This window comes from Bos taurus, chromosome 4, assembly GCF_002263795.3.
Source record: "Bos taurus isolate L1 Dominette 01449 registration number 42190680 breed Hereford chromosome 4, ARS-UCD2.0, whole genome shotgun sequence".
Classification (NCBI taxonomy): Eukaryota; Metazoa; Chordata; class Mammalia; order Artiodactyla; family Bovidae; genus Bos; species Bos taurus.
In genome coordinates, this window is record NC_037331.1 from 85227666 (window position 1) to 85255224 (window position 27559).

At 37.6% G+C, this 27559-nt stretch overlaps 1 protein-coding gene across 1 annotated transcript in view; it reads left to right on the forward strand.

Annotated features, from left to right (window-relative positions):
- Positions 1–24456, forward strand: part of KCND2 (potassium voltage-gated channel subfamily D member 2) — a 563761-nt gene extending 539305 nt beyond the window's left edge. The window contains exons 2-6 of the mRNA NM_001191184.1: positions 8838–9000; positions 16197–16292; positions 17656–17748; positions 21340–21587; positions 23480–24456. Of these exons, the coding sequence (NP_001178113.1) occupies positions 8838–9000; positions 16197–16292; positions 17656–17748; positions 21340–21587; positions 23480–23657 (778 nt within the window). The 3' untranslated portion in view covers positions 23658–24456. The remainder of the gene's footprint in view (positions 1–8837; positions 9001–16196; positions 16293–17655; positions 17749–21339; positions 21588–23479) is intronic.
- The last annotated feature ends 3103 nt before the right edge of the window (positions 24457–27559 follow it).

A 27559-nucleotide genomic window follows, 5' to 3' on the forward strand; every position in this document is an offset into this window, starting at 1 on the left:
GGCAGAAAAATTCATGAATAACATAGCTACTGAGACCCTAAGGGGTTGAATTATTAGTTAAGAAGTGATCCAGCTTCCAGGTTAGAAGAAATTATTTCTCAGTCTAACTCAGAAGAGCAGTCAGATCTAGGAGAAAAATTCAGACACAAAATCAGTAATTACAACACACACACACACACACACACACACACACACACCTATGCACATACACACACATAGCTAACTGCTTTCACAAGGAAGTTGTTATACATATTACTTATATTCCTCTAATTATTTTGTTACACATCTTAATCCATTTGGGCTGTTATAACAAAATATCACAGATTAGGTAGTTTATAAGCAACAGAGTTCTGGAGGCTGAGAAATCCAAGGTTATGGTGCCAGCAGATTCTTTGTGATGGTCGGTGAGCTCCATTTCCTGGTTCACAGACAGCCCTTCTTTCTGTATCGTCACAAATCGGTGGACTAGGGAGCTTTGTGGGGTCTCTTTTTATAAAAGTATGAAGCCCATTCATGAGAGCCTCACCCTCATGACCTAATTATCTCTCAAATGCCCCCCTCTTAACATCATCACAAGGGACATTAAGATGTCAACTTATGAATTGTGTGTGGGGATAGTGAGGCATTCAAATATATCATAATCATAGCAGGTATCTATTTTTCAGATGCTTCCCTGATGGCTCACTGGTAAAAAAAATCTGCCTGCCAGTGCAGAAAATTCAGTCAGGAAGATTCCCTGGAGAAGGAAATGGCAACCCACTCCAATATTCTTACCAGAGAAATCCCATGGACAGAGGAGCCTGGCAGGCTACAGTACATGGGGTTGCAAAAGAGTTGGACATGACTTAGCAACAAAATTTTTCAGATACTTGTATCCCCAAATCTTGGTTTATGTCTGATATGAAAATGTCGGGGTTTTTTACTCTAACATAGTAAAATACAGTCTTTATTGAACCAGCACCTGCCCTATACAACGTACAGGATGTTCTGGACTTCAATGCAGCTGCACAGAGTCCATTCACTCTGTCTCTGATAACTTGCAATTTAAGACTTTTTCATTATAAGAAAGAAAAAAGGAGAGTGAGTTTGAATTACAGTAAGCATCAAGGTTTATTTTCAAATCAGCATTTCCTTCCTGTTATACGAAGATCTGTTCTACCTTTATAATTATTCACAGAATTCCTGGGTTTTGTTTTCTTTCTTGTTATCCATGGGAAAGAGTTTCACAGATGGAAAGTCATGCCTTTGCTGGGGAGGTTTGCCTTATATAACATTTCTTCTTTATCCAATGAGCCTACATTTATGCTCTCCAAACGAAAAGAGAAGAAAAAAATAGAAGCTATATGAATAGGACTAGGAAGCTAGCAGTATTGTGTTCGCACTGTGTAAAAAAAATTCAAGGAAATTGTTCTTCATTTGAGATCTAAATGTATTTAGTCATCTGATTTCTGGAGAAATGCCAAAAATGGAAAGTTTGAGTAGATATTAGTAGAATTTGGTTTGCAATGTATTATGCTTGAAAATTATCCACGTTCGCATCTATTTCAGTATTACTTGATAAATTGTAAAGATAAATGGACAAAGGATAGATGATATATTCATTTGATTGTCTTAGTTAACAAGATTTACCACTGTTTGATTGTCTATGTTAACAAGATTTACCACTTTTTTAGCATTGAGTGCATTCCAGAATTCAAGTACTTAGCATGAAAGTTTTGGATAATATTTGAGATTAAAATCTTCAAGAACCAATGACTGAAACTATTCTTGAGAAATTGGTCCTCCACTCAATATGATCTTTCACATATGGCAAAATATTTAATTTTAAACAAGTATTTTAGGGGGCTGTAAGTACATATTTAGAATTAACATTTTATGTGAATAATACCCCTATATTGTATCTTTTAACTGATATAAGGAGGAAAGGGAGCAATAAACATAAAGTTTGGGGGATGCTCAGGGTGAAAAAGGAGCAGAAAGAACCTACGGTGACTCTCTATGGTAAATGTAGGAGAAAGAAGGGAAAGTTAGAAGAAAGAGAGGAAAGCAGATGTATCGGGAAAGCGTCCCTTCCATTAATAAAGTTCAAGTCTGCTCATTTTTCATTGTGTAAAATTTATTGATAGTTTTTCTTTTATATGATGCTATTCTCTCCACTGTTTTCTTCTTTCTTACTTGACCTTAGAGGCCTCTTATAGTCTTTGAATCAGTTTTATTTACATATAGAAAAAAAAATGTCTCTGTGGAAACAAAAACACATCTTTGTAATGTTCTAATGTAACTGTTTTAGGAAAATGGATTTTTGAAGACTTGAGACCTAATATAAAAATCTGAAGAAGACAGAAAGAATAGACTATATAATACTTTTGGGCTTAGCATAAATGTAAACATCAGGAGTTGGGCAAAGTGAGATGTGTTTTTATATGATAAAAAAAAAAATACCAACCATTGTACAAGTTGCCTAGGATAAGAATAATCATTAAAAGATGGGCAGTATGGTAGGCAATATATAAATTTTAAAATGATCATTTAGCCACTTAAGTGTCACCTCTCATGAGGAAGCTTTCTCTGCTAAGCCTTTCTTCCACTGGATTTCAAAGAGATTACTCCTGAGGTCTGTAATGCTGTTTAGCTTCTTAGTAAGAATTGGAGTTTGAATACTCCAGTAGGAATAGGAATAGAAACAAAGGAAAGCAGCTGGTTTTGCTAGCAAACTGTTTCCCTTCCCTACCAGATTCTATGCCCAATTACAAGTTTGCAATAAAAATTACCTGTTTCAATTCTCAAGGTCATTCCCAAACAAGCATGCATGCTAAGTCACTTCAGTCATGTCCAACTCTTTGCGACCCTATGGACTGTAGCCCACCAGGCTCCTCTGACCATGGGAGTCTCCAGGCAAGAATACCAGAGTGGGTTACCATGCCCTCCTCCAGAAGATCAGCCCAACCCAGGATCAAACCCAGGTCTCTTAGGTCTCCTGCACTGGCAGATGGGTTCTTTACCAATAACACCACCTGGGAACCCCTTCCCAAGTGAGAAGAGAAACCAAATGGACAATATAAGAACATATACAAATCATACTGTGCCTTTTCCATGATTCTCCAACACAGTCAAGCTAATGAAAGGTGCTTTGAATATTAAAGATATCAATAGCAGTTTAATTCTAAAAAGGAGAGAGGGGTAGGGAGTAGAATAGACAGAAAAGTACATTTAGTGCCAAAGGGCGTGTGGACGGAGGCAGCAGGTGTTCCTTTCGGATCACCCAAGCCTTGGGCTGCCCTTACACACATAATCACAAGGCTGCTTGGTCTTAATATCCTGCCCCTTCTGCTTCCTTGTGCTTTCGCCATCTTCCATGGCCTTGAGGATCATCTTAATTTTCTTTGTTTTCATTGATTTTTGGTTCCCCTGGGTCTTCGTTGCTGCTCGCGGGCTTTCTCTGGTTGCGGCAACTGGGGGCTACCATTTGCTGTGGCGCATGCGCTTCTCACTGTGGCGGCTTCTCTTGGAGCACCGGCTGTAAAGGACTGTTGGGCTCAGTAGTTGAGCACATGAGCTTAGTTGCCCTCAGCATATGGAATCTTCCCAGTCCAGGGACTGAACCCATGTCCCCTGCATTGCCAAGCAGATTATTAACCCTTGGACCACCAGGGAAGTTCCATCCTAATTTTCTATTATGTGGGAAAGATCTGTGGAACCCAGGAGTAAAACATTGAGAGGTGTTCCCACCAATGAGGATTTTGTTCTCCCTGCTTCTTCCCACATAATCATAGCACACTGGCCAGTCGTCTCAAGCATTCGCTTATGCTTTCTTGACTATAAAGTAAATTCGGATTTAAAAACAAATATGACAAAGGCAAATAATAGATACAATTGTATTTGATGCAGATTAGCAGAGCTTTATGGCATTAAACCACCCCTTTTTTGTCTATTACCTCTTTTCCCTTATGCATCCTTCTAGATGGGAATTTGCTAACTTTCAGCAAGCTGGTTCATACCCTTACGTTTCCCCCTTTTGTTACAGTACAAACAAGATATTTCATTTTACCCGTCTTTTCCCTCTGAGTAGTAAGTTCACTTTCTGCTTTATTTATTCAAATTATAATCTCTGCTGCTAAGTTGCTTCAGTCGTGTCTGACTCTGTGTGACCACATAGACGGCAGCCCACCAGGCTCCTGTCCCTGGGATTCTCCAGGCAAGAACACTGGAGTGGGTTGCCATTTCCTTCTCCAATGCATGAAAGTGAAAAGTGAAAGTGAAGTCGCTCGGTCGTGTCTGACTTAGCGACCCCATGGACTGCAGCCTACCAGGCTCCTCCATCCATGGGGTTTTCCAGGCAAGAGTACTGGAGTGGGGTGCCATTGCCTTCTCCGAAATTATAATCTCTATTTATATTCAAAAAGGATTTGCAGTGATTATTTTTCTAGTTGAATCCCAGACACCTCATCAAAAATTTCTTTCCCATGGAAACCTGCTTTATCAATTGGCCCAGCATCTCTTTGACTGAATCCCGTAGAATCTATTTTCTCCCTTCTTTTAGGTGCAGCCTTTCTGATAGCATGATTACCCCCACCCCATCACCACCATCAGCTGTCAACTGAGTTTACTAATCCCCACTCTTCTTAACATCTTACTGAGCTTTGGGTTCAGCCAGCCCTTTATTTTTTCTAATAATCACAAGTATGCTGGCCCTGCCTGCAGGATGATATAATGAGCCTAAAATTTTAAAAACTAGTTAAGAAATAGTAATTTTAAAAAATCTCAGAGAGGCAGGACAAAGTATATGATGGATTCATTTAGTTATTTTACTTATATTTTTAAAGGTTTACTTTAATTACATGGACTTAATCTGTATCTTCTCTGGCTATAACAAATAGTTAGGTTTTTATTTACTTTCTCTTCTGAGAGACTTTTGAGATCTTAATTGCTAAACATTAAAATCAAATCTCTGTTTTGAAAAGCAGCTTTTATGTATGCATGTACATATGAAGGGGATGTGTGTTAAAGACTTCTTCAGAGCCCACGCATAGTCAGTGCAAAAGGAAAGAAGATATTTATAAACCATGGCTGGGTACTCAATGTGATCTGTGGCAAACATGGTATAAAAAGTTGATCTTCCACTGATATATCCTTATGGCAAGAAAGACCCCAAGCCTTTTATGCTCACCATCTACATTCGTTTAGTTTTGATTGTTTCCTTACTAACATCATTTTCAGATTCTGATTTAGCTTCCCTGATGGACTATGGAAAGAGGTCCTGTTTCACATGGATGCAGTCTGTTTCAAGTTCTTGGGCTGGGTTGTTTTGTTTTGTTTTAATGTAAATCAATTCTGTCATATTGATGCCAAAACCGTGTATGAATTTCAGTTATAGTGAATTAGCTCAACTACTGATCAAATACGGACAAGAGTGAATCACTGGGCCTTCAAAGCAAAAGACCAGAGCCTGGAATAGGGTCAGCAAATGTGGTGCTGGTTAGTACAGCCTGTGGTCACTCTCAGCAGCCTGTCCTGAGCCAGTTCTGCAATTTCCATCTCCACGTGTGTATGTGTTAGTCACTCAGTCATGTCCGACTCTTTGCAATCCATGGACTGTAGCCCCTCAGACTCCTCCATCCATGGAATTCTCAGGGAAGAATAATGGAATGGGTTGCCATTCCCTTCTCCAAGGTATCTTCCTGGCCAAAGGATTGAACCCAGGTCTCCTGCATTGCAGGCAGATTCTTTATCATCTGAGCTACCATATTGACATATAAATGCCCAAAAAACAGTGTTAATTAGAATGACATGTCCTAGATCACTCTTCAAGTTAGAGTATCCCCAAGTACTCCCAAATTCCTTGAGTCTGGATTCCAATATCTGTGCCTTGTTTCTAAGGACTAAACTCTCAGTGCACTGAGCACCCCAAAGCCCTGAAGCAAACAGGGAGTAGTTGGCACTTCAAAGGTGCAGCCCAGTAACTTGTGCAATGCTATAACAGATCTCCTTCTTGAAACTAATAGAATGTTTTGTGTCACTTATATCTCAATAAAACTGCATATATTAAATCGATAGGTTGTACACCTGAAACTAATATAGTGTTGCATATCACCTGAAAGTGAAAGTGAATCAAAGTCACTCAGTCGTGTCTGACTATTTGCAACCCCATGTACTGTAGCCTGCCAGGCTCCTCCGGCCATGGGCTTTTCCAGGCAAGAATACTGGAGTTGGTTGCCATTGCCTTTTCCAGGGGATTTTCCCAACCCAGGATTTGAACCCGTGTCTCCCTCATTGCAGGCAGACTATCATCTGACCCACCAAAGAATCCCTAATACCAGGCGTATCACCTATATTTCAATAAAAAAAAAAAAAAAAAAAAACTCCTCCTTGTCCCCTTCCCCAACAATGAACTGTTAGAAGAACTCTGTATCAATAAGGTAGTGAAAACATATTCATTTAAGTAATATTTAGGAAGAACTTTCTGTGTGCTAGTGAGATACAAAATAGAATAACTGCAGTTCATCAAGGTTATAATCTCATGTCAGCAGAGTATGTGGGGAGCCAAGGAAATTGTTTCACATTAACAAATTAGAAAGTTTCATGTGTTAATAAGTCCTTTAAAGGTAATCAAATGGGAATATGTTTTAGGGAAAGACTTGTGTGAAAAAATAATACCGCTATGGGGAATGTGGCCAGAAAATAACTTCTGGAAGAGAGACATTTAAGTCTCAACCTGCATAATGATGATCTAGGGGCTTCCCATGTGATAGGAAATCAGATGGTCAATGTGGCTGGAAGACGGGGAGCTGGATGGAAGACAGTGTGAAATATAGCCAGAAACTAACTGAAGGATGTAGGCCTTTGGAGACAAAAGTAGGAACCTGGGTTTATTCTAGTTTCAAGTTTATTAGAAGGTTTAAATAAAGTAGCAGTAGCCCAAACTCCATTTTTAAAGCCATAACCCTTGCTGCTATGGTGGTGTGAATTGTAACTTGTAATGGGGCAAATGTAGAAAAGAGAATTCAAGTGAGAAGTGGTATCCCTGGCTCTGGTTGAGGAAAGAGACCCAAATGGAATATAATTTGGTTTGGTCAGAGTCAACAAGGCTAGCTGAGTAGTGAGATGCATGGACTGAGGATAGGGTGGCTTTTTCAATGTTGATATGAGCAACTGGGTGGTTTGTGGTTCCATTTAACTAGAAATGGTAGATTGCAAGAGGAATAGATTTGAAGGGGCTAGAGGGAGCTAGGGAGAAGGCAATGGCATCCCACTCCAGTACTCTTGCCTAGAAAATCCCATGGACGGAGGAGTTTGGTAAGCTGCAGTCCATAGGATCACTAAGAGTTGGACACGACTGAGCTACTTCACTTTCACTTTTCACTTTCATGCATTGGAGAAGGAAATGGCAACCCACTCCAGTGTTCTTGCCTGGAGAATCCCAGGAACGGGGAAGCCTGGTGGGCTGCCGTCTATGGGGTCGCACAGGGTTGGACATGACTGAAGCGACTTAGCAGCAGCAGCAGCAGCAGCAGAGGAAGCTAGGGAAATAAGAGTTCCTTTTTGGCTAATTTAAGCCTTAATAGGCTCTTAAATATCTAGTGGTAGGAATAATCAGAGCAGAAACGACTGAAGAGATGAGTCTGATTTTCAAGACAAACATCAGAGATATCAATGTAAATTAGTGTGTCAGTAGCATATAGACAACAAATATGATTCCAGGAAATCCTGGAATCTGCCTGCAGTGCAGAAGATCCCAGTTCAATTCCTGGATCAGGAAGCGATAGGTTACCCACTCCAGTATTCTAGCCTGGAGAACTCCATGGACTGTATAGTCCATGGGGTCACAAAGAGTCGGACCCAACTGAGTGACTTTCACTTTCAAAGTACAGATAGTTCAAGCTATGGGATTGGATAAAATCACATAGGAAGAGGGTTAATACTGAGATGATAAGAGCCTGAGACTGACATTACTCTAAGATTTAGAAATCAGATAAGAGAAAAGGAGGAGCCAGAAAAGGAGATGGAAAAGTAGCAGCCAGTGAGGTAGAAGGTCACTAAGGGAATGTGCTAACCCTGAAGACGATAGAAAGTATTTTAACTAAAGAGAAAACCAATCAAATATAAATAAGAGATTAAGTAAGATAATCATGGAGAAATGGCCATTGTATTTCATATATGAAGATTAATGGGACCTTGGAGAGTTCAAGTTTTTAAGACATTATATCTGATGAAAGGAATGTGATGTACCACTTTTTCTATTTAAATTTCATAACCAGTCCAATGTAGAAAAAAAAAAATTAAGTGGAAAAGAGTGTTATCTAGACTATAACATTCAGCATGGAAATAGTGACTATAAATAAATGTAAAGAACAATGCCATGTAATGTAAAGGACAAATCGAATAGCTCTCATTACATCATCTGGCTTCTGCAAGGACAAAAGGTAATTTTTATATTCAGATATTCATGATGCCTGGATTATTGAAGTCTTAAACCATGTATGTTTTAGCCATGAAGTACAGATGTGTGCATGCCTGCTAAGTCGCTTCAGTCTTGTCTGCTTCTTTGTGACCTGATGGACTGTAACCTGCCAGCCTCCTCTGTCCATGGGATTTCCAGGCAAGCATACTGGAGTGATTGCCATGTCCTCCTCCAGGGGATCTTCACGACCCAGGGATTGTACCCATGTCTCTTATGTCTCCTGCATTGGCAGGCGGGTTCTTTACCACTATTACCACCTAGGAAGCATGAAGTAGAGATAGATTGGTCCAAAAAATCACTTGACTGGAAGCTAAAAACTATTTGTAGAAGATGGAAATAACTTTCTGTGACTTAAAACAATTTTTTTTTCTATCCCAAGGTATGGTGACATGGTACCGAAAACCATAGCAGGGAAGATTTTTGGTTCCATCTGTTCACTGAGTGGAGTCTTGGTCATCGCTCTACCTGTCCCAGTGATCGTATCCAACTTCAGTCGGATCTACCACCAGAATCAACGAGCAGACAAACGAAGAGCGCAAAAGGTGAGTATTCAGTTCTGTGCAACCATGATTTAGCATCTCCCACTCTGTAAAGTGAGCTTTAAAATCCCTTACTGGCTATTCAGTGTTCTGGTTTGGGTCGATAGTTGCATCAGTCAGCACAAGCTAAATTATACTACAGTAAAAAAGAAGCTTAATATCTTAGTGACTTAAAGACAAAGAGTATTTCTTAATCATGCTACAGATTACTCTGGTGATAGAAACTCCATCTTAACAATGTACCTCTGCAGTCATCAAGCAGAGGTAAAAGGACATGATGAATCACAGCCTGACCCAAAAGCTTCCTCTTGGAAGTGGGCCAAGTCACTTCCATCTCTATTGCATTAACCCAAGTAAGTCGCTTGGTCATGTGTAACTTTAGAACTGGCAGAACAAGATAATCCTACTATGCAACCACAGACGAGAAGAAAGAAATATTTGGTGAGTAGCACTAATGACAACAGTAAAACCAATGATAGATTCTTGGCAAATTTTATTAGAATCAGATTTGTAGATCTGATTCATTTAGTCTCTGTCCATCAGAGATCAAGCTGGTTCCAGTAGACTGGGGCTATTAAAGGGCACCAAAATATGTCTCAGATGTCCACCATAGTTGACACAGGAAGTAGGAGAAATCTGATCATTAGTAGCTGAGTCTTATTTTTGGCCCAGCACCTTACTGTTTCTTTGAACTTCACATCAATGACCTCATCCATCTCAGAGGAAACAGGTTGCATATGCATCCGTGAAATGGAGAAAACAACACCTACCTCACAATAAGATTAAGATGATATGCAAATGTATATAAATCTATATAAGCATAATATAATGCTATTTATTGGTGGCTTCCCATGTGCGAGGTATTGGCTAGATGTTTTAAAAATCATGTAGTCTTCATAGCAAGTCTAGGAGTTACTTACTATTACTATTTGTACTCATAGATGAGAATTCTAAACTACCCAAAATTTGAGAAATTTCAAGATTACATACCTTACAAATTGGAAATCTCTCATTCAATCCAAGGCACCTGGCTCCCAGGTTCATACACTTAAACACTATAATAGATATCTCCCAAAAAAAGTTAACTAAAGGTGAGCACATAGCCTCTCCCCATTCTTTGTTAAAATAATCACCTTGAGAGTCAGAGCCCTTGTTGCTTAGAAATAATTATGGAAATCTTTTATAGTTTCCTTAAGGCTATGGAGCTAGATTTCCAGGATTCTTCATGGATACTGTATCATGTCCTTTAAGAATAGATTTGTTTTTTTTTAAATATCCATAAACTGTGACTAAAGTGGATGCACAATCTAGATAGTGTGGTGTAACTATAAAATACCACGAGAGATTCTCATGCAGTTTGTAACTAGCTTTGTAGGTAATTCTAGAACAAGGTTTTAAACATGTTTTTAAACAGTGTTGATGCCTTTAGTAAAATAAAAAGTATACTTTATACTTCATACAGTATACAGTATTGTTGTTGTTGTTGTTTAGTCACTAAGTCATGTCTGCCTCTTGCAACACCATGGACTGTAGCCTGCCAGGCTCTTCTATCCATGGCATTTCTCTGAAAAGAATACTGGAGTGGGTTGCCATTTCCTTCTTCAGGGAATCATCCTGACCCCACAGAATGGAACCTGTGTCTCCTGCATTGTCAGGTGGATTCTTTACCACTGAGCCACCAGGGAAGCCCCATATAAAGTATAAAAATCTCATATAAAGTAACTCTTTGGAAATGCAAGTTAATCAGTGTGGCCACACAGCATGTTGTCCAGAGAATTTGTTTTTGTCCATTGTCAGAGATCTGCTCTCTTTAGCAAGAATCACTCTTTCTGCCTTGTACTTTCTTCCTTTACAGAATCCCCCATTTTTTGGACAAGCATCTAGTCTTTAGTTATTGTAGAGAATGATGGTAAATAAAACTGGCAATCCAATAAACAAGGAGGAGTAGAAAAAGGTACCCTCTTGGGCAATTGTAGTCTCCTGTGGGGCACACTGTTCACAAACAGAGATGGCGAAATTTTGTCCACAATCAGCCTCCGTCATGCCTTGTCACATACCACAGCTTTGTCTCTGCCCACACACTACAATCCCTCTACTGGACACACAAGTGCATTGTTTAAAATAACAGAAGTCTGGGCTTTCCTGGTGGTTCAGTGGTAAAGAGTCCTCCTGCCAATGCAGGAAGATCCCACATGCTATGCAGCAACTAAGCCCGTGGGCCACAACTACTGAGCCTATGCTCTAGAGCCCAGGAGCCGCAACTATTGAAGCCCGGGTGTCTTAGAGCCCGTGCTCAGCAACAAGAGAAGCCACCACAATGAGAAGCCCCAGAACTGCAACCAGAGAGTAGCCCCCACTCTCCGCAACTATAGAAAAGCCCACATGCAGCAACAAAGACCCAGAACAGCTAAAAATAAATGAATAAATAAAAATTATTTAAAAACAATAACAGAAATCCTGCAAAACCTTAGCTCTCCAGCATCCATCCATCTCCCTTCTAGAAATTTCGTCTTTAGTATGAGCTATCTATCATTCATCTTCTGAACAGCAAAAAAAGAGCTACCTGCATGAAAACTGTAGGAAATACAAATATGATTTTCAAATAAACCAACATTCAAAATATATGTATTTTTTAAATTTTGTCATCTGCAACAAGCAAATCGATAAAGAAAATCTTAGAATATTTGAGAAGCTTTTCTATCTAAATAAATTTAAAATGCATAAATAAATATGGTATTTAAAAAGAACACTAAATTGAAAAGTATGTTGTATGAATTTTTTAATCTTTAAAGTATCTCTATAGTCTAAGTTTCTGCCATAATGAGTGAATTTTACATACTGTAACTACTAGAATAATTGGCTTAATAAAGTCAAATATAATAACTTAAAGTGACAAGTTCAGTAAATAGTCTGTGACCAATAAACTGAACATAGTTATCCAAGAAAGAAAGATAAATATGGAACTAAATAAGTCACCAAAGGGTATTTTCTATTTTCCTTCCCAAGAAATGTCTTAAAAAATAATAAACATTTATTAGGCTAAAATAATTTAGATTTATCTGAAACTGGGTGATTTGACAAATATCAAAGTTATGCAGAAATAACCAGCTAAATTCAGTCAAGTAAGATGTCCATTCAGTAAAAAGTAGCAGTCAAGCTGAATAATAAATAACAAAATGCTTTTGAGGCCAAAATTTTTTATATGTAATCCCACTGCCAGCACCAAGCTCAAGCAAAAACTTATACAAAATAAAAAATAGGTATGCAAACAATACTGTACTCAAAGTTTTAACCACTTTGTGGAGGGTTTAAGTAAAAAATGAGAATCTTGCATACCTGCACTTGCCATTTTCAATTATAATAGCAAATGTTCAGTATCTCAAGAGAAATCCTCTTCTACACACACACACCCCAGGATAGAATGACAGAATATGAAGAGACACTTAATCTCTTTTCTTACTCTCTTCAGATTTCTGAATCTTACTGTCCCAAGTCCTGCATTCTCAGTGAAACCTTCCCTTAGCAGTCATTTCTCTCTTTCTCCCAAATCTTATGTCACTTGCTATCTCTAGTCTCCATTTGACAATTCTATTTGACTCTATTTTTTTAATTAATTTATTTTTTATTGATGGATAATTGCTTTACAAAATTTTGGTTGTTTTCTGCAAACCTCAACATGAATCAGCCATCAGTTCAGTCAGTTCAGTTCCTCAGTCGTGTCCGACTCTTTGTGACCCCATGAATCGAAGCACGCCAGGCCTCCCTGTCTATCACCAACTCCCGGAATTCACTCAAACTCACGTCCATTGAGTCGGTGATGCCATCCAGCCAACTCATCCTCTGTCGTCCCCTTTTCCTCCTACCTCCAACCCTTCCCAGCATCAGAGTCTTTTCCAATGAGTCAACTCTTCGCATGAGGTGGCCAAAGTACTGGAGTTTCAGCTTTAGCATCATTCCTTCCAAAGAACACCCAGGGCTGATCTCTTTCAGAATGGACTGGTTGGATCTCCTTGCAGAATCAGCCTACATATACACATATCCCCTCCCTTTTGAACTTCCCTCCCATCTCCCTCCACATCCCACCCCTCTAGGTTGATACAGAGCCCCAGTTTGAGTTTCCTTAGCCATACAGCAAATTCCTTTTGGCTATCTATTTTACATATGGCAGTATAAGTTTCCATGTTACTCTTTCCATACATCTCACTTTATTTTTGACTTTTATCTTTTCATGAATAGTATCTTCCTAGCCGAAGTTTAATATGTCTTGAGAGCAGGTACCATGTCTTGCATTGTGATGCCTTATACTTATTTCCGTTTATCAATCTACTATTTCTGATCTTCTGGTTGAAGGCTAGCATTCAACAGACATTTCGCATGGTGCTCCACAAGACCGAGTAAACCAATTAACTTGTAGTATTGTATGTAGTAAACCAAAAGAAAAGTCGTGAATGAAACCAGTTCTTTTTCTAACACAGTACCTGACTATTGTGGCTATTCAGTCACTAAATGGCTATTCAGTCACTAAAACTCAACTGTTTCTTTTTTCCTCAACTTAGAACTACTTCTGCAGTAGTGGTTTCTGTAACATGTAGGTTTTCTGTTATGGAAAATATGTCATTTTCCTTTGTCGGAGGGTATCTTTGAGTAGTGTGTGTGTCTCATTCGTGAAAGAAAGTAATACTTCTTAATACTGAGCCTAATGCTTGGAGAAAGACATAGGTGAGACTAGTAACTATGATATAGGTAATATAATTACATGCAGTGGTTGCAAAAAAAAGGGTGGGGAAGAGGAAGGTCAAGGGACGAAGGGAAGCAAAAAAGGCATTGAACGTTCCAGGACACCAGTGAGACTTTAGGATTGATGTTTCAACCATAACCTCTTTCTGGAAACCAAATGTATATTTCTATTACTTATTTCTGAATTATTACATCAATTCTAAATCATTTCCAAACGTGCTTGTCACTTCCTGTTGTTTTATTGTCTGTCCTGAAATCCTGGCTGCACACCACAGCTTTTCAAATTAAACATTTTCTACCTTCCAATTTCATTCTCGAGCATTGTCTCAGTATTTTGAGTCATCTAAACACTGTCGTGCCAACAAACAGTGAAATTTGTCTAGTTTTCGCATCACTTATAAAATGATTTTTGTACAGAGTATTATTTTAACCTGGAATTGGCACACAGGAAGAAGAAATTCACAGAGGAAGAGAGAAGGGGTTAGGTTGAAGCCAGATGCTATCTTAATGCTTTTTTGAGAGCTTCAAACATCTCAGTGTTACTGTCAAATTCTGTGGGTGTTGGTAAAAAGGCACCTTGGTACCACTTTGGAGGGAAGTTTGGTAAAACCTAGCAAACGAAACACATGCACGCATACCCTTTGACCTAGGAATAGTTCTACTTCTCGAAATTGCAGATCAGCTCATCATGACGTTCCAAGAAGGCAGCATTGCTGGTAGTAGCAAAAAAAAAAAAAAAAAGATGCCTTGAAAATTCATTGTGATTGGTTTTCTACCTAAAGGATGCTTCATTCCTACAGTGGTATATTATACAAGCATAAATAAATGAGGCGGCTCTATATGTGGAGATATGGGAGGAGTCCAACCTGTACTAAATGAAAACAGTTGCGTGCAGAAGGCTGTGCGGCAAATCATCCCAAATGAATAAAAATGTATGGATGCATACTTATGAATATATATATATATATATATTTACTTTTATTTGCCTAGTATATTTCTGGTAAATGTCTCTAGAAATTTTGCCAGTAGTTGACTCTGAACGACAGGAGTAGGTAAGCCCAGAGAGACTTTTGTTTTTCACGTACTTTTGTAGTGTCAAAATTTGTATCATGCGGACATGTTCATTTTCCATTTAAAAAATCTAGATCATTAAAATTGTTTTGTTAAAAAGAAGATTCCGGGATTAGAGACTGAGATGGTCTCCCTCTGGTTGTTTAGAAAAAGCAAAAGAGTCATTGTAGGGTAATTGTACAAGTTCTTACCCAGGTCATTCCAGTCGCTTCCTGAATACACTTGCTAGACATGTTTAGTATGGGCAGAACGGTCACCAAATAGTGCTCCCCAGGAAGCAAAAACCAGACCCTTACCATGAAAGTCTGGGACATATATAGAATAGCAGATTTAAAGTAGAATGAACTATCAAAGTCCAACCAGTAAACAAAGATAAATTAGAGGATTTTTTTTTAAGAGAGCCCTTGTTTTTTGGTACAGGGACTTCATTGGCCAATTGAATAAAAATAATTGCAAAAACAAATTTGAAATTCAAGGATGCAGATTCAACTGAATAGCCTTTTTTTTTTTTTTTTTTTTAAAAGAGGGACTGAAGGAAGGAAGGAGAGAGGGAGGGAGGAAGGCAAGAAACAGAGAGGAGAAGGGAAGGAAGGACTGGGGAGGAAAGGAAGAAAGAGAACGGCAGTAGGTTCCTGGAACTTAACTACTAAATTTAAAAAGAACATTAGTTTAAATGAAAAGAAGTTGGCAGCTAGTTTGCTGGGTCTTTATTTCACTAAGTTACTCAGATTGGGATAAGTGAAAATATAAGTAAGACTGCTATTTTTCTTGGTGCAATTGACCAGAAACAACACTAAAATAACTTGAAATTGAAGTGCAAGTCCCTCAGTCATGTCTGACTCTTTGGGACTCCATGCACTGTCCATGGCATTCTCCAGGCCAGTATAGTGGGATGGGTAGTCTTTCCCTTCTCCAGGAGATCTTCCCAACCCAGAGAGCGAACCCAGGTCTCCCACATTGCAAGCAGATTCTTTTCCAGCTGAGCCACAAGGGAAGCCCAAGAATACTGGAGTGGGTAGCCTATCCCTTCTGCAGGAGAATTTCCCAACCCAGGGATTAAACCAGGGTCTCCTGCATTGCAAGCGGACTCTTTACCAACTGAGCTATCAGGGAAGCCCTGAAATAACTTAATCTTACTGTAAAACCTTAATTACCTTAATTACCTAAATTCTTACCTCTAAACTCCAAAATAAGTCATCAATCTCAGTGATAAATGTTAGCCAAAATCAAACACTCAAATGTTGAAAGTCTATTTTTCAGTAGTTAGTGTGAAAAGCTGGTATGCTTTTTTAAATATGTGTGCTGACAACAGGATTATATAAGCATGCAATCAGTGTTTTAAGAAAACCAATCATAGATCTTAGGAGGATATTGTTTTTTCGCTCTTACAGAAAGCCAGACTGGCCAGGATCCGGGCAGCCAAAAGCGGAAGTGCAAATGCTTACATGCAGAGCAAACGGAACGGCTTACTCAGTAACCAACTGCAGGTATAGTCAAGAATTTCTCTTCTTTTAATGTTCAACTTATTGGTGCAATATTGATTTAGTTCTACTTAACCGTGTAATTTTATTGTGAATAATTATGAAAATGGCTCCGAAACAACAAAAGTGTCATTTGTTAATGTAACCTCGCCCTGTACCATCTTATTGGCTGTAGGCTAGAAGCTGGGATATGTCATACTGCCAGTGAGTCATGATTCCCATTCATGATCAGGCAGTATTTGGCACTATCTCGTGTACACATGGGGAAAATTCTCAACAGTTCAAATACTTAGGTTTTTTTATTTCAAACTTAGATGTGTTCCTTAAAGTTCATTTGGGTGTCGATAGGAGGGGTGATGTGATATCTTGTTTTACAGTAAGTCCCCTATATACCAACAAGCTCTGTTCTGAGAGTGTGTTCATAAATCCAATGTGTTCATAAGTCCAACAGGGTTAGCCTGGATACCCAACTAACACAATCGCCTGTATAGTACTGTACTTTAATAAGTTTATAATCCTTTACACAAATAATAAAAAACAAACACAAAAAATAAAGAAAACATTTTTAATCTTACAGTATAGCTAGCACCTTGAAAACGTATACAGTTGTACAGTACCAGAGCTCGCACACAGGGACTGCATTGAGTGAACAGGCGAGAGTTTTGACTGGAGGAGGGAGAGGCATGGGAGATGGCAGAGCTAAAGAATCGTCAGTAATAGGAATTGGAAGGCAAGCTGCAATTTCACTCACACCTGGATTTGATGGCACAAGTTCTGGTTCCTTGCTGGAACCAGATGTACATTTGAATCTTTGAAAGTTCACAACTTGAAGGTTTGTATACAACCAATTTACTGTACTTCTTACTGAAGAGGGAACATCATTCAGTGTTATGAAAGTCACATAGTATAAAATGTAATTTGAGAAACTTAATTTTCACCTTAAAACTTTCTTTTAATATTTAGGATCCCAATCATCTTTACTTGCATAATAGCTTTTGTGTAGGTGAGCATGATGTGGTTTCAGGATTATGTAAGTACTAGGCTAAAAATTATTATCCAAAAATAATGGCTCTCAGACTTTCAAAGGTAACTGGGAGATGAATGAATAAAAGAGAATTACATTTTCAATTCAGGGAGGCAAGTCTAAAAGCCAAGACCACTAATTTGATGAAAATGTAAATGATGATTATCAAACTCAAAAGGAACTCTACATGTGATCCTTTTCGGTTTAAAAAAAAAAAAAGTAAAAATAAAATACTGCCATTTAATCTCAGAAAATAGGCCAGATCTCTCAGTAGAAATATGTAGCTGAGATTCTCATTGTTTGCAAATAAAAGAGAAAGCCCTTCTGTCTTCTCTCTGTTAACAGTCCTCTGAGGATGAGCAGGCCTTCGTTAGCAAATCTGGCTCCAGCTTTGAAACCCAGCACCACCACCTGCTTCACTGCCTAGAAAAAACCACGGTAAGGAAAAGGCAGGACTGCCTGCCCCTGCAACTCAGACAGTAATCCCATTGGTTTCTGTGAATATTTAAGGTTTCCAAGTGTGATTGCACTGTCCACGGTAAGGAAAAGGCAGGACTGCCTGCCCCTGCAACTCAGACAGTAATCCCATTGGTTTCTGTGAATATTTAAGGTTTCCAAGTGTGATTTCAATGTCTGCATTACTGCAAAACATACTAAGCGTCCCCCCCCAAAAAAAATCCACAATAATTGAAATTACTTTGAAAGGCTCTAGTGACATTTCAACATAGAAAGTATTTTATAGATTTATTTAAAATGTTATTAACTTTAGGCTAAAACATCAGTTGAATGTAGATAGAAAGTTGTGTTCTAATAGCTGACTGCAAGTTCTATAAAATATCTTTTCCTGCTTCTTAAAATGCTGATTAAACAGAAAAAAATAATGAAGTTTAAGTGTTCCTGACATCTGGGAAAAGGGAATAGCAATAACAAAATAGAGAATAACTGAAAATAAACGTTTCTTTCATTCACAGGTATAATGAACAGATAGACAATAAAAACTATCTATTCTCTTAAGAAAAATGACACGTTTAGTTACTGGTATACCCCTAGGGCCTGAGGATTGAGTCTGCATTTCTTCCCTTATAAGCTCCCAGTTGGACCTCCTCTTTAACAAAGGCATCTGTTTCTTAGATAGGTTGTCAAAAGGGATCACAGTCTGTGACCACAGAGCAGAATAAAATTTTCACTGTATTTGAATCAAGTCTGCTTGTCCATTCACCAGAGACACATATTTGTAGTCAATTCTGACATATTGTTCATCCATGTATTCATTTACCTATATAATCTTTCAACTAATATGTATTTCTTGCCTATAATGTATCAGACAGTCAGCCAGACCCAAGATACACCATGAAGTCAAGTATGACCTCTGGCCTACTTGAGCCTCCAGGTTTGGGACAAAATATGGATGTTACTAGAGAAGGACAATAAGCAAGGAAACAAACAATGAGGCCCCAGTGGACTAGGGGCGAAGAAGGGGCAGCCAGAAGGTACAGGATCGGGCAAGGCTTCCTGGAGAAAATTGAGTTGAGACCCACAGGACGGTTATGAGTTAGTTAAGCAAAGAGATGAAGGGGCTAAAAGCAGGTGTAAGTGCCTGGAGAAGACTGGAACTTGGCCTAAGAGGAAGGAAAGGAAATTGAGGGTTGTCAGAAGGAAAGAGGGTACTACGTTGCAAGTATTATCGAGTCCAAGTTCACTCTGCTCACGACATGACAGGCCTATAAATTGGAGATGAGGTGCTGAGGCAAGAAATAACAACTTTATTCAGAAAGTGGGCAGACCAAGAAGATGGCCGACTAATGTCTCAAAATAACCATCTTATCAAAGTCTGAACACCAGATTCTTTTATAGAACAGAGTGGAGGTAGATGAGGAAGTAAAATAAAAAGGCTATTAATCTTGCAAATATCTCCTGGAATGGTCAGCTTCAGGGAGGGGATATGTTAATTTCTTCCTTCCTGTACCAGATGGACAGGGTCAGGATGTCTCCCTCAACAAAAGCACATTGGTTTAACATTCAGGCAGAGGGGCAGGGTTCCCCAAGTCAGGCCATTATGTATAGACAGTATCATTTTGTAAACAAAAGCAACAGGAAGCAAAGGTTAAAGAAGTAGATCCAACATGGAGTCAGATTTTGACCTTTCTTATAACACAAGGGAGAAACAGAGGAAGTCAGTGGGCAGATAACCTTGGGTTTTGGAGGCACGTAAAGAACTTTGATCTTTATCTCATAATAAATGGAAAAATATTAGAAAGTTTTAAACAAATATTACTGGTTACTGATTATATTAGTATCTTAAATAAAGTTCTATATTAGGATAACTTTGAAAGTTAAATGACAACACTAATCAAATTTATTTATCCTTACCATTTTTTTTCTTTTTATTTTCATTTTTTGACTATTTTACCTTTTGTGAAAGTGTTAGTTGCTCAGTCGTGTCCAACACTTTGTGACCCCATGAACTTGCATTGCAGGCAAATTCTTTACCATCACAGCCACCAGGGAAGCTTTTTAGGGCTATTTTAATCATAAATTATGTAACACTAAATTATTATTAACACTAAACTGAATTACTAATATAGTTTACATGGAGCTACCTACTCCAGAATATGTGGTAACCTGTCACAGAATGGCTTCTTCCCTTCCAATCACTGATGAGATAAATTAGAATGTCATGCCTTATAACTTGTATGTTGTGTGTGAAATGTGCATGTAAGAGAAGAAAACAGAGTGTGAACAATCTGTTCCTTTGTAAGCAATAGTTTTTTCTATAAAAATTAATATTTAACATGAAATTCGGTCTTAGATGATCATAGTATCCTCTGGACTTTAGAATGTTAAATTTCATTTACTGCAAAATGCTTATTTTAGCAAAGAAGTGGCAAAATGAATAACTAAAGCAATCTATTTCCTATTAGCCAGCAATTTCCTTCCATTGTTTTACTAATATTTTTGGATGAGAGGTGGTTAAGTGAAATTTGGCATGAGCAAAACGTTCCATTATAAGACTATTCCCACCCACACAAAGAAAAAAAAATAATAGTAGTTGAAAACATTCTTAGTAGTTCAAACCAAAAATGTTTTATCCTTTATTTCTGAGGTTAAAGTCTTCCATACACAATTTATGGGCCAATTCTTTATTAAATATTTTAAAATTAAATTTTGCACTGTGTTTCTGTATGATGTGCTACGTGAAATGATGTCCATCACTGATGACTTCTGGGTTATAAGAACATAGGTACAGATCATGGGTCCAGCCAGTAATATATTACAAAGATAAGAATGGAGACCTCAGAAGTTCAGTGTTAACCACTTCCAGGTCAAATATAAAGTAATACATTTTGATAAATATATTTTACTTATTTAATAAGTCATAGTTTTCTGTATACTGGGAATTTTAGAGGAGCATCTAAAGAAATGGGAAATGTCTTCGTTATCTCATTTTTCTGATTAAAAAATATTTTCAATCCCATGTGAAAGTATTTGCTAATATATAACAGACAATCTTACTTGGAACATTCTATTAAAATAGTCTCTCTATCATAACTTCAGTCTGTCAATTTGTTTAAAAAATAACATACATGTAAATTTGCACATTCCCTATGGGTTTTATCTATACTCATTTTTGAGTATTTTAATATTTAGTTTATAACTTCCAGATTGTATGTTTAAATTAGTAAATGATATTTCAAATAAAGTTAGTCTATAATGGATGCTAAATCAGCCTGTGTATATCAATCTCAGATTCTAACTGGAGAGATATTATTTTCATACAAACGACAACATGAAGCTTTGCTATCCTAATTATTATGAGAATGGTACTTTTTTTACCCATTAGATAGTCTAAATGTACTGTGGGCATATTTGAGTTCTAAAAAGAAAGGTATTCAAATCTTTTTTTTTTTTTAAGGTAAAATGTGATAATATTGTAAGTCAACTATACATCACTAAAAATAATAAAGAATTTTTTTAAAAGTTAAACTGTGTTTCTGTGCTTTCTCCACATTTCTTACCGCTACGAAATAGAATCACGAATTTGTGGATGAACAAGTCTTTGAAGAAAGCTGCATGGAAGTTGCAACAGTTAATCGTCCTTCAAGTCACAGTCCCTCTCTTTCTTCACAACAAGGAATCACCAGCACTTGCTGTTCAAGACGACACAAAAAAACCTTCCGCATTCCAAATGCCAACGTATCAGGAAGCCACCGAGGGAGCGTGCAAGAACTCAGCACGATTCAGATTAGATGTGTGGAGAGAACCCCACTGTCTAACAGGTACCTGAGATTAGTTTGTGTGCGTCCACACACCTGTGCTGTTTTTCAGAGCACATCTGCACCAGCTGTCACGCTGTTACTTCTGTGACATCTAAATCCTAACTCCTTGGGTTTAGAATGAGACAAAACTGATCTGAAACAAGTAGGAAAATCGATCTACTGTAATATTCATGAAGAGGCAAAGACAGTAGCTAAATCAGTACTAAAAGAGTAGAAAGAAGATAAGAAGGTCAGGCATTCACAAATATATTTCTACCTCTTCAACCTCACAACTTTGTCTTAAGCAGATACCTCTCCACTTAGGAGTCCCCTAAGTAAACATGAATGACCTGAAATTTAGGCAACACAACCACAAGTGACAAATTAACATTGATATGATTGTAAGGTATTCAATACATGCCAAAATATATCCACACAGTCATTGTCACAGTGAAAAATAAAACTATGCCAGAAGGATCTTTTGAATCAGTATACGGTTTTGATCATGAAGGTATTTTGGGCCTCAACAAACACAAAAACCAATCCAATACCAAAAAAAGGTAAGTGAAATGTTCAAATGGTTTACCTCTGGTGAGTTTATGGACAATTTAAGTGTATTTTTCTATTGGCATTTTCCCTTTGCTTCTCTTTATATGTCACTTGTTTTGACCATAATCATGCATGTGTAATAATAAGTAGTACATTTCAACCATGTAAGTCATTAAAAATATCGATTTCTGCCCAAATGATTTTCCTTTGCTCTTCGAATTAAAAAGCTTACCATTTCAGATTAACAATCCATTAATTCAGTCCAACTTCTTTGTTGACATCCAACCATCTTTGGAAAGTCTAGACAAGATTCTGAATTCAGGCTCTATCAATTTTATGTAATCAGATGTTTCTGGGATCAGAATGTTAAATGTTGGAGCAATGAAGATTTCTGTCTCTAAGATAGTCTACCTGTATGTTGCTTTACATTTATTCCAGAACAAGGTAGGAAATGGAGTAGTGTTCAGGAAAAAAAAAAAGAAAATCTTGGGACACAAAAATCTTGTTTCCTATGAAAAAGAATAGTTTAAAGCTCCTACGTCTACACTCCTTATCCCTTTCCCTTACACCCCACCCCCGCCTCCCCACACAGAGTATATAACTCATGCAAAAATAGCACTGGGGAAAACTTTTAAGTATTGATAATGACTAACTTGAGTTCTTAATGTTTGCTGTCACTAAGTTGAGAGCTTTAAGGGCATCCTGTATCCCAAAGAGACAAGATAGTAAAGTGACTCTGGTCCAAAGAATTAAGATATATCCACAGGGTATGTCCCCTTCATTATCATTGTTGTTTAATCACCATGTCGTGTCCAACTCTTTTGCAACCCCACAGACTATAGCCCACCAGGTTCCTCTGTCCATGAGATTTTCCAGGCAGGAATACTGGAGTAGGCTGCCATTTCCTTCTCCAGAGGATCTTCCCAATCCAAGGATGGAACCCGCATCTCCTGCATTGGCAGGAGGATTCTTCACCACTAGTACCATCTGGGAGGCCCATCCCTTTCACTATGGCATCTCAGACTTCTCAGAGATCCTGTCTTAAAGAAAACTCTTTTACTTTGCTCAGCCTAGGTTTTCTAAAACTCACCTGATCCTCTTTTTTGCATTCTCAAAGCAGGAAACACTTTGAGAAACACTAATTGAACCACACTGAGCTGGCTTTTAGACATTTATTTGATGTTAATGCCCTAATGTTCACGTTAATTTATCTTAAGCTTTGGTGTTTCATTTTTCTTAATTATGGTGATTGTTTTTAACCTTTTAAAATGTTACTGATAAACATGAAAACATGTATTCTTTAGTTGTAAGAAAAAAAATTTAAGTAAACAACCTTCTTTCTTAAATCTTTTCTTCCTCATCAGCCGATCCAGTTTAAATGCCAAAATGGAAGAGTGTGTTAAACTGAACTGTGAACAACCTTATGTGACTACAGCAATAATAAGCATCCCAACACCTCCAGTCACCACCCCCGAAGGAGATGACAGGCCAGAGTCTCCTGAGTACTCAGGAGGCAATATCGTCAGAGTGTCTGCTCTGTAAGACAATTGGAATCAGGTTCAAGAGAATTTGAGCCCTGGCTGTGGAAAGAGTCCCAATGTGGAAGAAAGAAGAAATAATAAACACTCTGCAGATGAAAATGACAAAGCAAGGAGGTTGGTAATGAAACAAACACAAAGCTTTCAACCTTGTGGATGGAAATAAAACCACCAAATGGCATTTCTGGACAGAGTTTGACCTGTTATACAGAGAAATAAAATAGTCTGTGGCCCTTTGACTGTGAATGAGCACAAATGAAATGCCGCCTATTGATGCTTCTTATGACCAGAACTCTTTTTTTAATAAAATAAATCTTTGAACATAATGTTCCAGTTGAATGCAAAACAAAAAATATGGAAAACATTTTGATAAAAATTTTTCCTGTTAAAACCATGAACATTGGCGATGATGAAGATGATTACACATTAAAAAACACAAACACACAACACATTTGTATTGACTGAAGGAAACCATCATAATGCATGCTAGAATTCTTTGGAGCCGTTATCTCAGTTTCCTTATGTTGTCTTCAGAATAGGCATGATAAACTATACTAGTAGAAAGAGGGAATTTCTGTGCACTTACAACAAGCTGATTGTTCATGTTCCATGGTGGGCTGTGCAAATAAACTCCTTTTAGAACTGCAGTATTTCTCACGGGGATGCTCACTAGTACATCTAAAGTGTTCAGATAGTTCAGTATGAATCATTGTTTTACCTTGCACCTAGATACTGTTACAACTGCAATAATTAATTGTACACTTGTTGTATCAGGAATCAGGATATTTTTGTTGTTGTATTTCCAGATCTTCAGAGATACATTAAGAGCCACATTCCATAGAAAAACTTCTGGTGTGGCCAGGTTTTAGATAACCTTTTAATCCAAAACCCTTGTGCCATAAACGTTTTTCTGTAATATTGTTTGGTCCACTGTATTCCTGTGACAGTGAATGATTTGTTCCTGTATTTCTATAGCACCTTTCTATTGGGTTTATCGTCATCTACTAGACTAACGTTTTGTAGTTCAAAGGAATTTCCTACTTTTGTATTCCCCGACAAATTATCTTATCAGCAGATCACCATCATCTTCAATCCATTTGTCAAGAATTAGGGAAAAAAAGGAGTTGACATCTGTGAATTATCTCTGACTTTTTGCTGTTATGGAAAAGCCCAGATACTGTATACATCACTGTATGTTTCATGAAAAGAATTAGCTGGGACTAATATCACAGAACCAGTAATCCCAGACTCTCACATAATGTATTATTTATTTTGCTTTAGATCTCAAATACGTTTTGAGAATAACTAATGTGAATTGAAATGCAGAGATAAACTGGAGTGCTTTATGTAGCAGTATTTGATGAAAGCATGCTTTCTATGCCATTGAGGAAGGCAGCACAGATTTGTCTCAGAAAGGTTCCTGTTTATTGCAAGGAGCAATTTTTCTCCTCTAAATCAGGAGGACAGGATTTTGATGATGCAAAATTGATCTCTATGTACATTTAAGTGAAAAGTCTTGATATCTTTTCACCTTTAAAATATATCAGCAGACATGTCTGCACGTGACAATGTAAAAAAGTTTTATGTCCAATGAAAAGTTTTGTTCATTCCAAACCACCACTGTAAGGAATGAAGTTTAGCTTCAACACATGGAAAGAGTAAATAATTATCCCTCTACTATAGAGATTTTAAAATGCTTAATCATAATTTATCATAAAAAGGAATTAACCCAACCATTTTCAAGTAAAGCCAGAAATTCTTGCTTCCCATTTCTAGACTAGCTTCTAGAACAAAGCTGTGCACACAGTAGATTTATGAACACTTGCTGAGTGAAAGTCAGATAAACTCTACTATCTCTAGGGAAAAACTGGCTTTATACCTAGTATGTCTTTTTAAAAGTCACTAATCTTCCTGAAGTGTGAATATTAACAATTATATTAACACCTGCCTCATGTCACTTTATGCTTCTAGAGCAAATATATAGTGAAACTTCTTTGATGGCATTTGTTGAAAAACTTTTTAAAAAGTAGGTTAAACAAAACACAATCAGGAATACTTAGGTCTTTATTCCCAATAAAAAGTTCTATTTTCATGTTCTTAATATTACATTTTAAAATGCAGTTAGATTACTTCCGTTGACAATTCTGCCTCCTTTTCAAGTTATCATTTATCCAAAACTATTAATTTCTTTAGACTTTTGGAAAAGAAAAAAAAACTTTTTGGTGTTTTAGGTGATTTAAAAATATACTGTGTTGGTGGTGAATGACTATTGATGACTGTGTTAAGTGCATCTGTATTGTAAGTGAAATGTAATTATTTCTGTGTACCATATGGAGTAACCAAGGTCATTGTTTTTGACAATTTTGTTTGAAATTCATATATCTTATTTCAAAGGATAGCATAATATCTGCATTATGCTGGAAAAAAATAGACCTTTGGAGAATACTCAAATAAAACATGTGCATGCTTGAACAGGACAACATGGTTGACTGTTGCCCTTTTTTTTAAGACTTCCTTCTTTTCCAAAATCTAGTATGTACTACACTCTTCATACATATTTTGGGAAACCTGTAACGTGGACACACTCAAAGAACCCATCGATTGTGAGTGAAACAAATCTACTCTAAATGGTGGAGATAATAATTTTCTGCCAGCATTGGGAATTTAGGCAGAGGCTTCAGTAGAAAAGTTACTATCATTTAAAGATAAAAGAGTGCCACTATTTTAAATGGTCATTTTTGGAAATATCTTGGCAACTACACCTCCATAGCTGGAGAAGGGAATGGCAACCCACTCCAGGATTCTTACCTAGAGAATTCCATGGAGTGAGGAGTCTGGTGAACTACAGTCCACGAGGTCACAAAGAGAGACAACTGAGCGACTCTCTCTCTCTCTCTCTCACACACACACACACTCCTCCATAGCTACTAACTATGATAATGTAAGTATATTGCTTGGTTTTACTAGTTATTAAGAAAAAAGTAGGGTTGAAATCAGTTGATTTTTTTGTATAGGATATTTTCAAGTAGAATGCTTTCTTCAGTGTGTGACCCACAGTTATTAGTCTGTACCCTAAATGCCACTTGCCTCTTAGAGAGTGTGGACCAGAGAGAAGACTGATGCCTGAACTTTATGTACTTCTTGATCATCACTGCCTGAGTTAAGCAAAGAGAAGCTCTGGGGTAATAACTTTGGTCAAAACGCAGTTAGATTTTTTCCCCCAAATATTTATTTTATTTATTTGGCTGTCCCAGCTCTCAGTTATGGTACCAGGGATCTCTGACTTCATTCTGGCATGGGGAATCTTAATTTGCGGCATACAAACTGTTAGTTTCAGTAGGTGGGATCTAGTTCCCTGGTGGAACATCAAACCCCAAGCCCCTGCATTGGGAGCCTAGGATCTTAGCCACTAGACCATGAAGATTCTTAGTCAGACTCTTTTCTGTCTATGGAAAGAGGTGATTTATTTGTATAGTTATATGTGCATGTGTTTGTGTATTTATATTTCTATATATACATACAGATTTTTTAATTCTCCCTTTATTTTTTTTTAAATTTTATTTTATTTTTAAACTTTACATAATTGTATTAGTTTTGCCAAATATCAAAATGAATCTGCCACAGGTATACATGTGTTCCCCATCCTGAACCCTCCTCCCTCCTCCCTCCCCATACCATCCCTCTGGGTCGTCCCAGTGCACTAGCCCCAAGCATCCAGTATCGTGTATCGAACCTGGACTGACAACTCGTTTCTTACATGATATTTTACCTGTTTCAATGTCATTCTCCCAAATCTTCCCACCTTTAATTCTCCCTTTAAAAATACACATATACCGATGGTTTCTGTTCAATAGGGGACCAAAAGCAAAAAAATGTTAAGAGATTATTAGAAGGACAAAGAGTAAA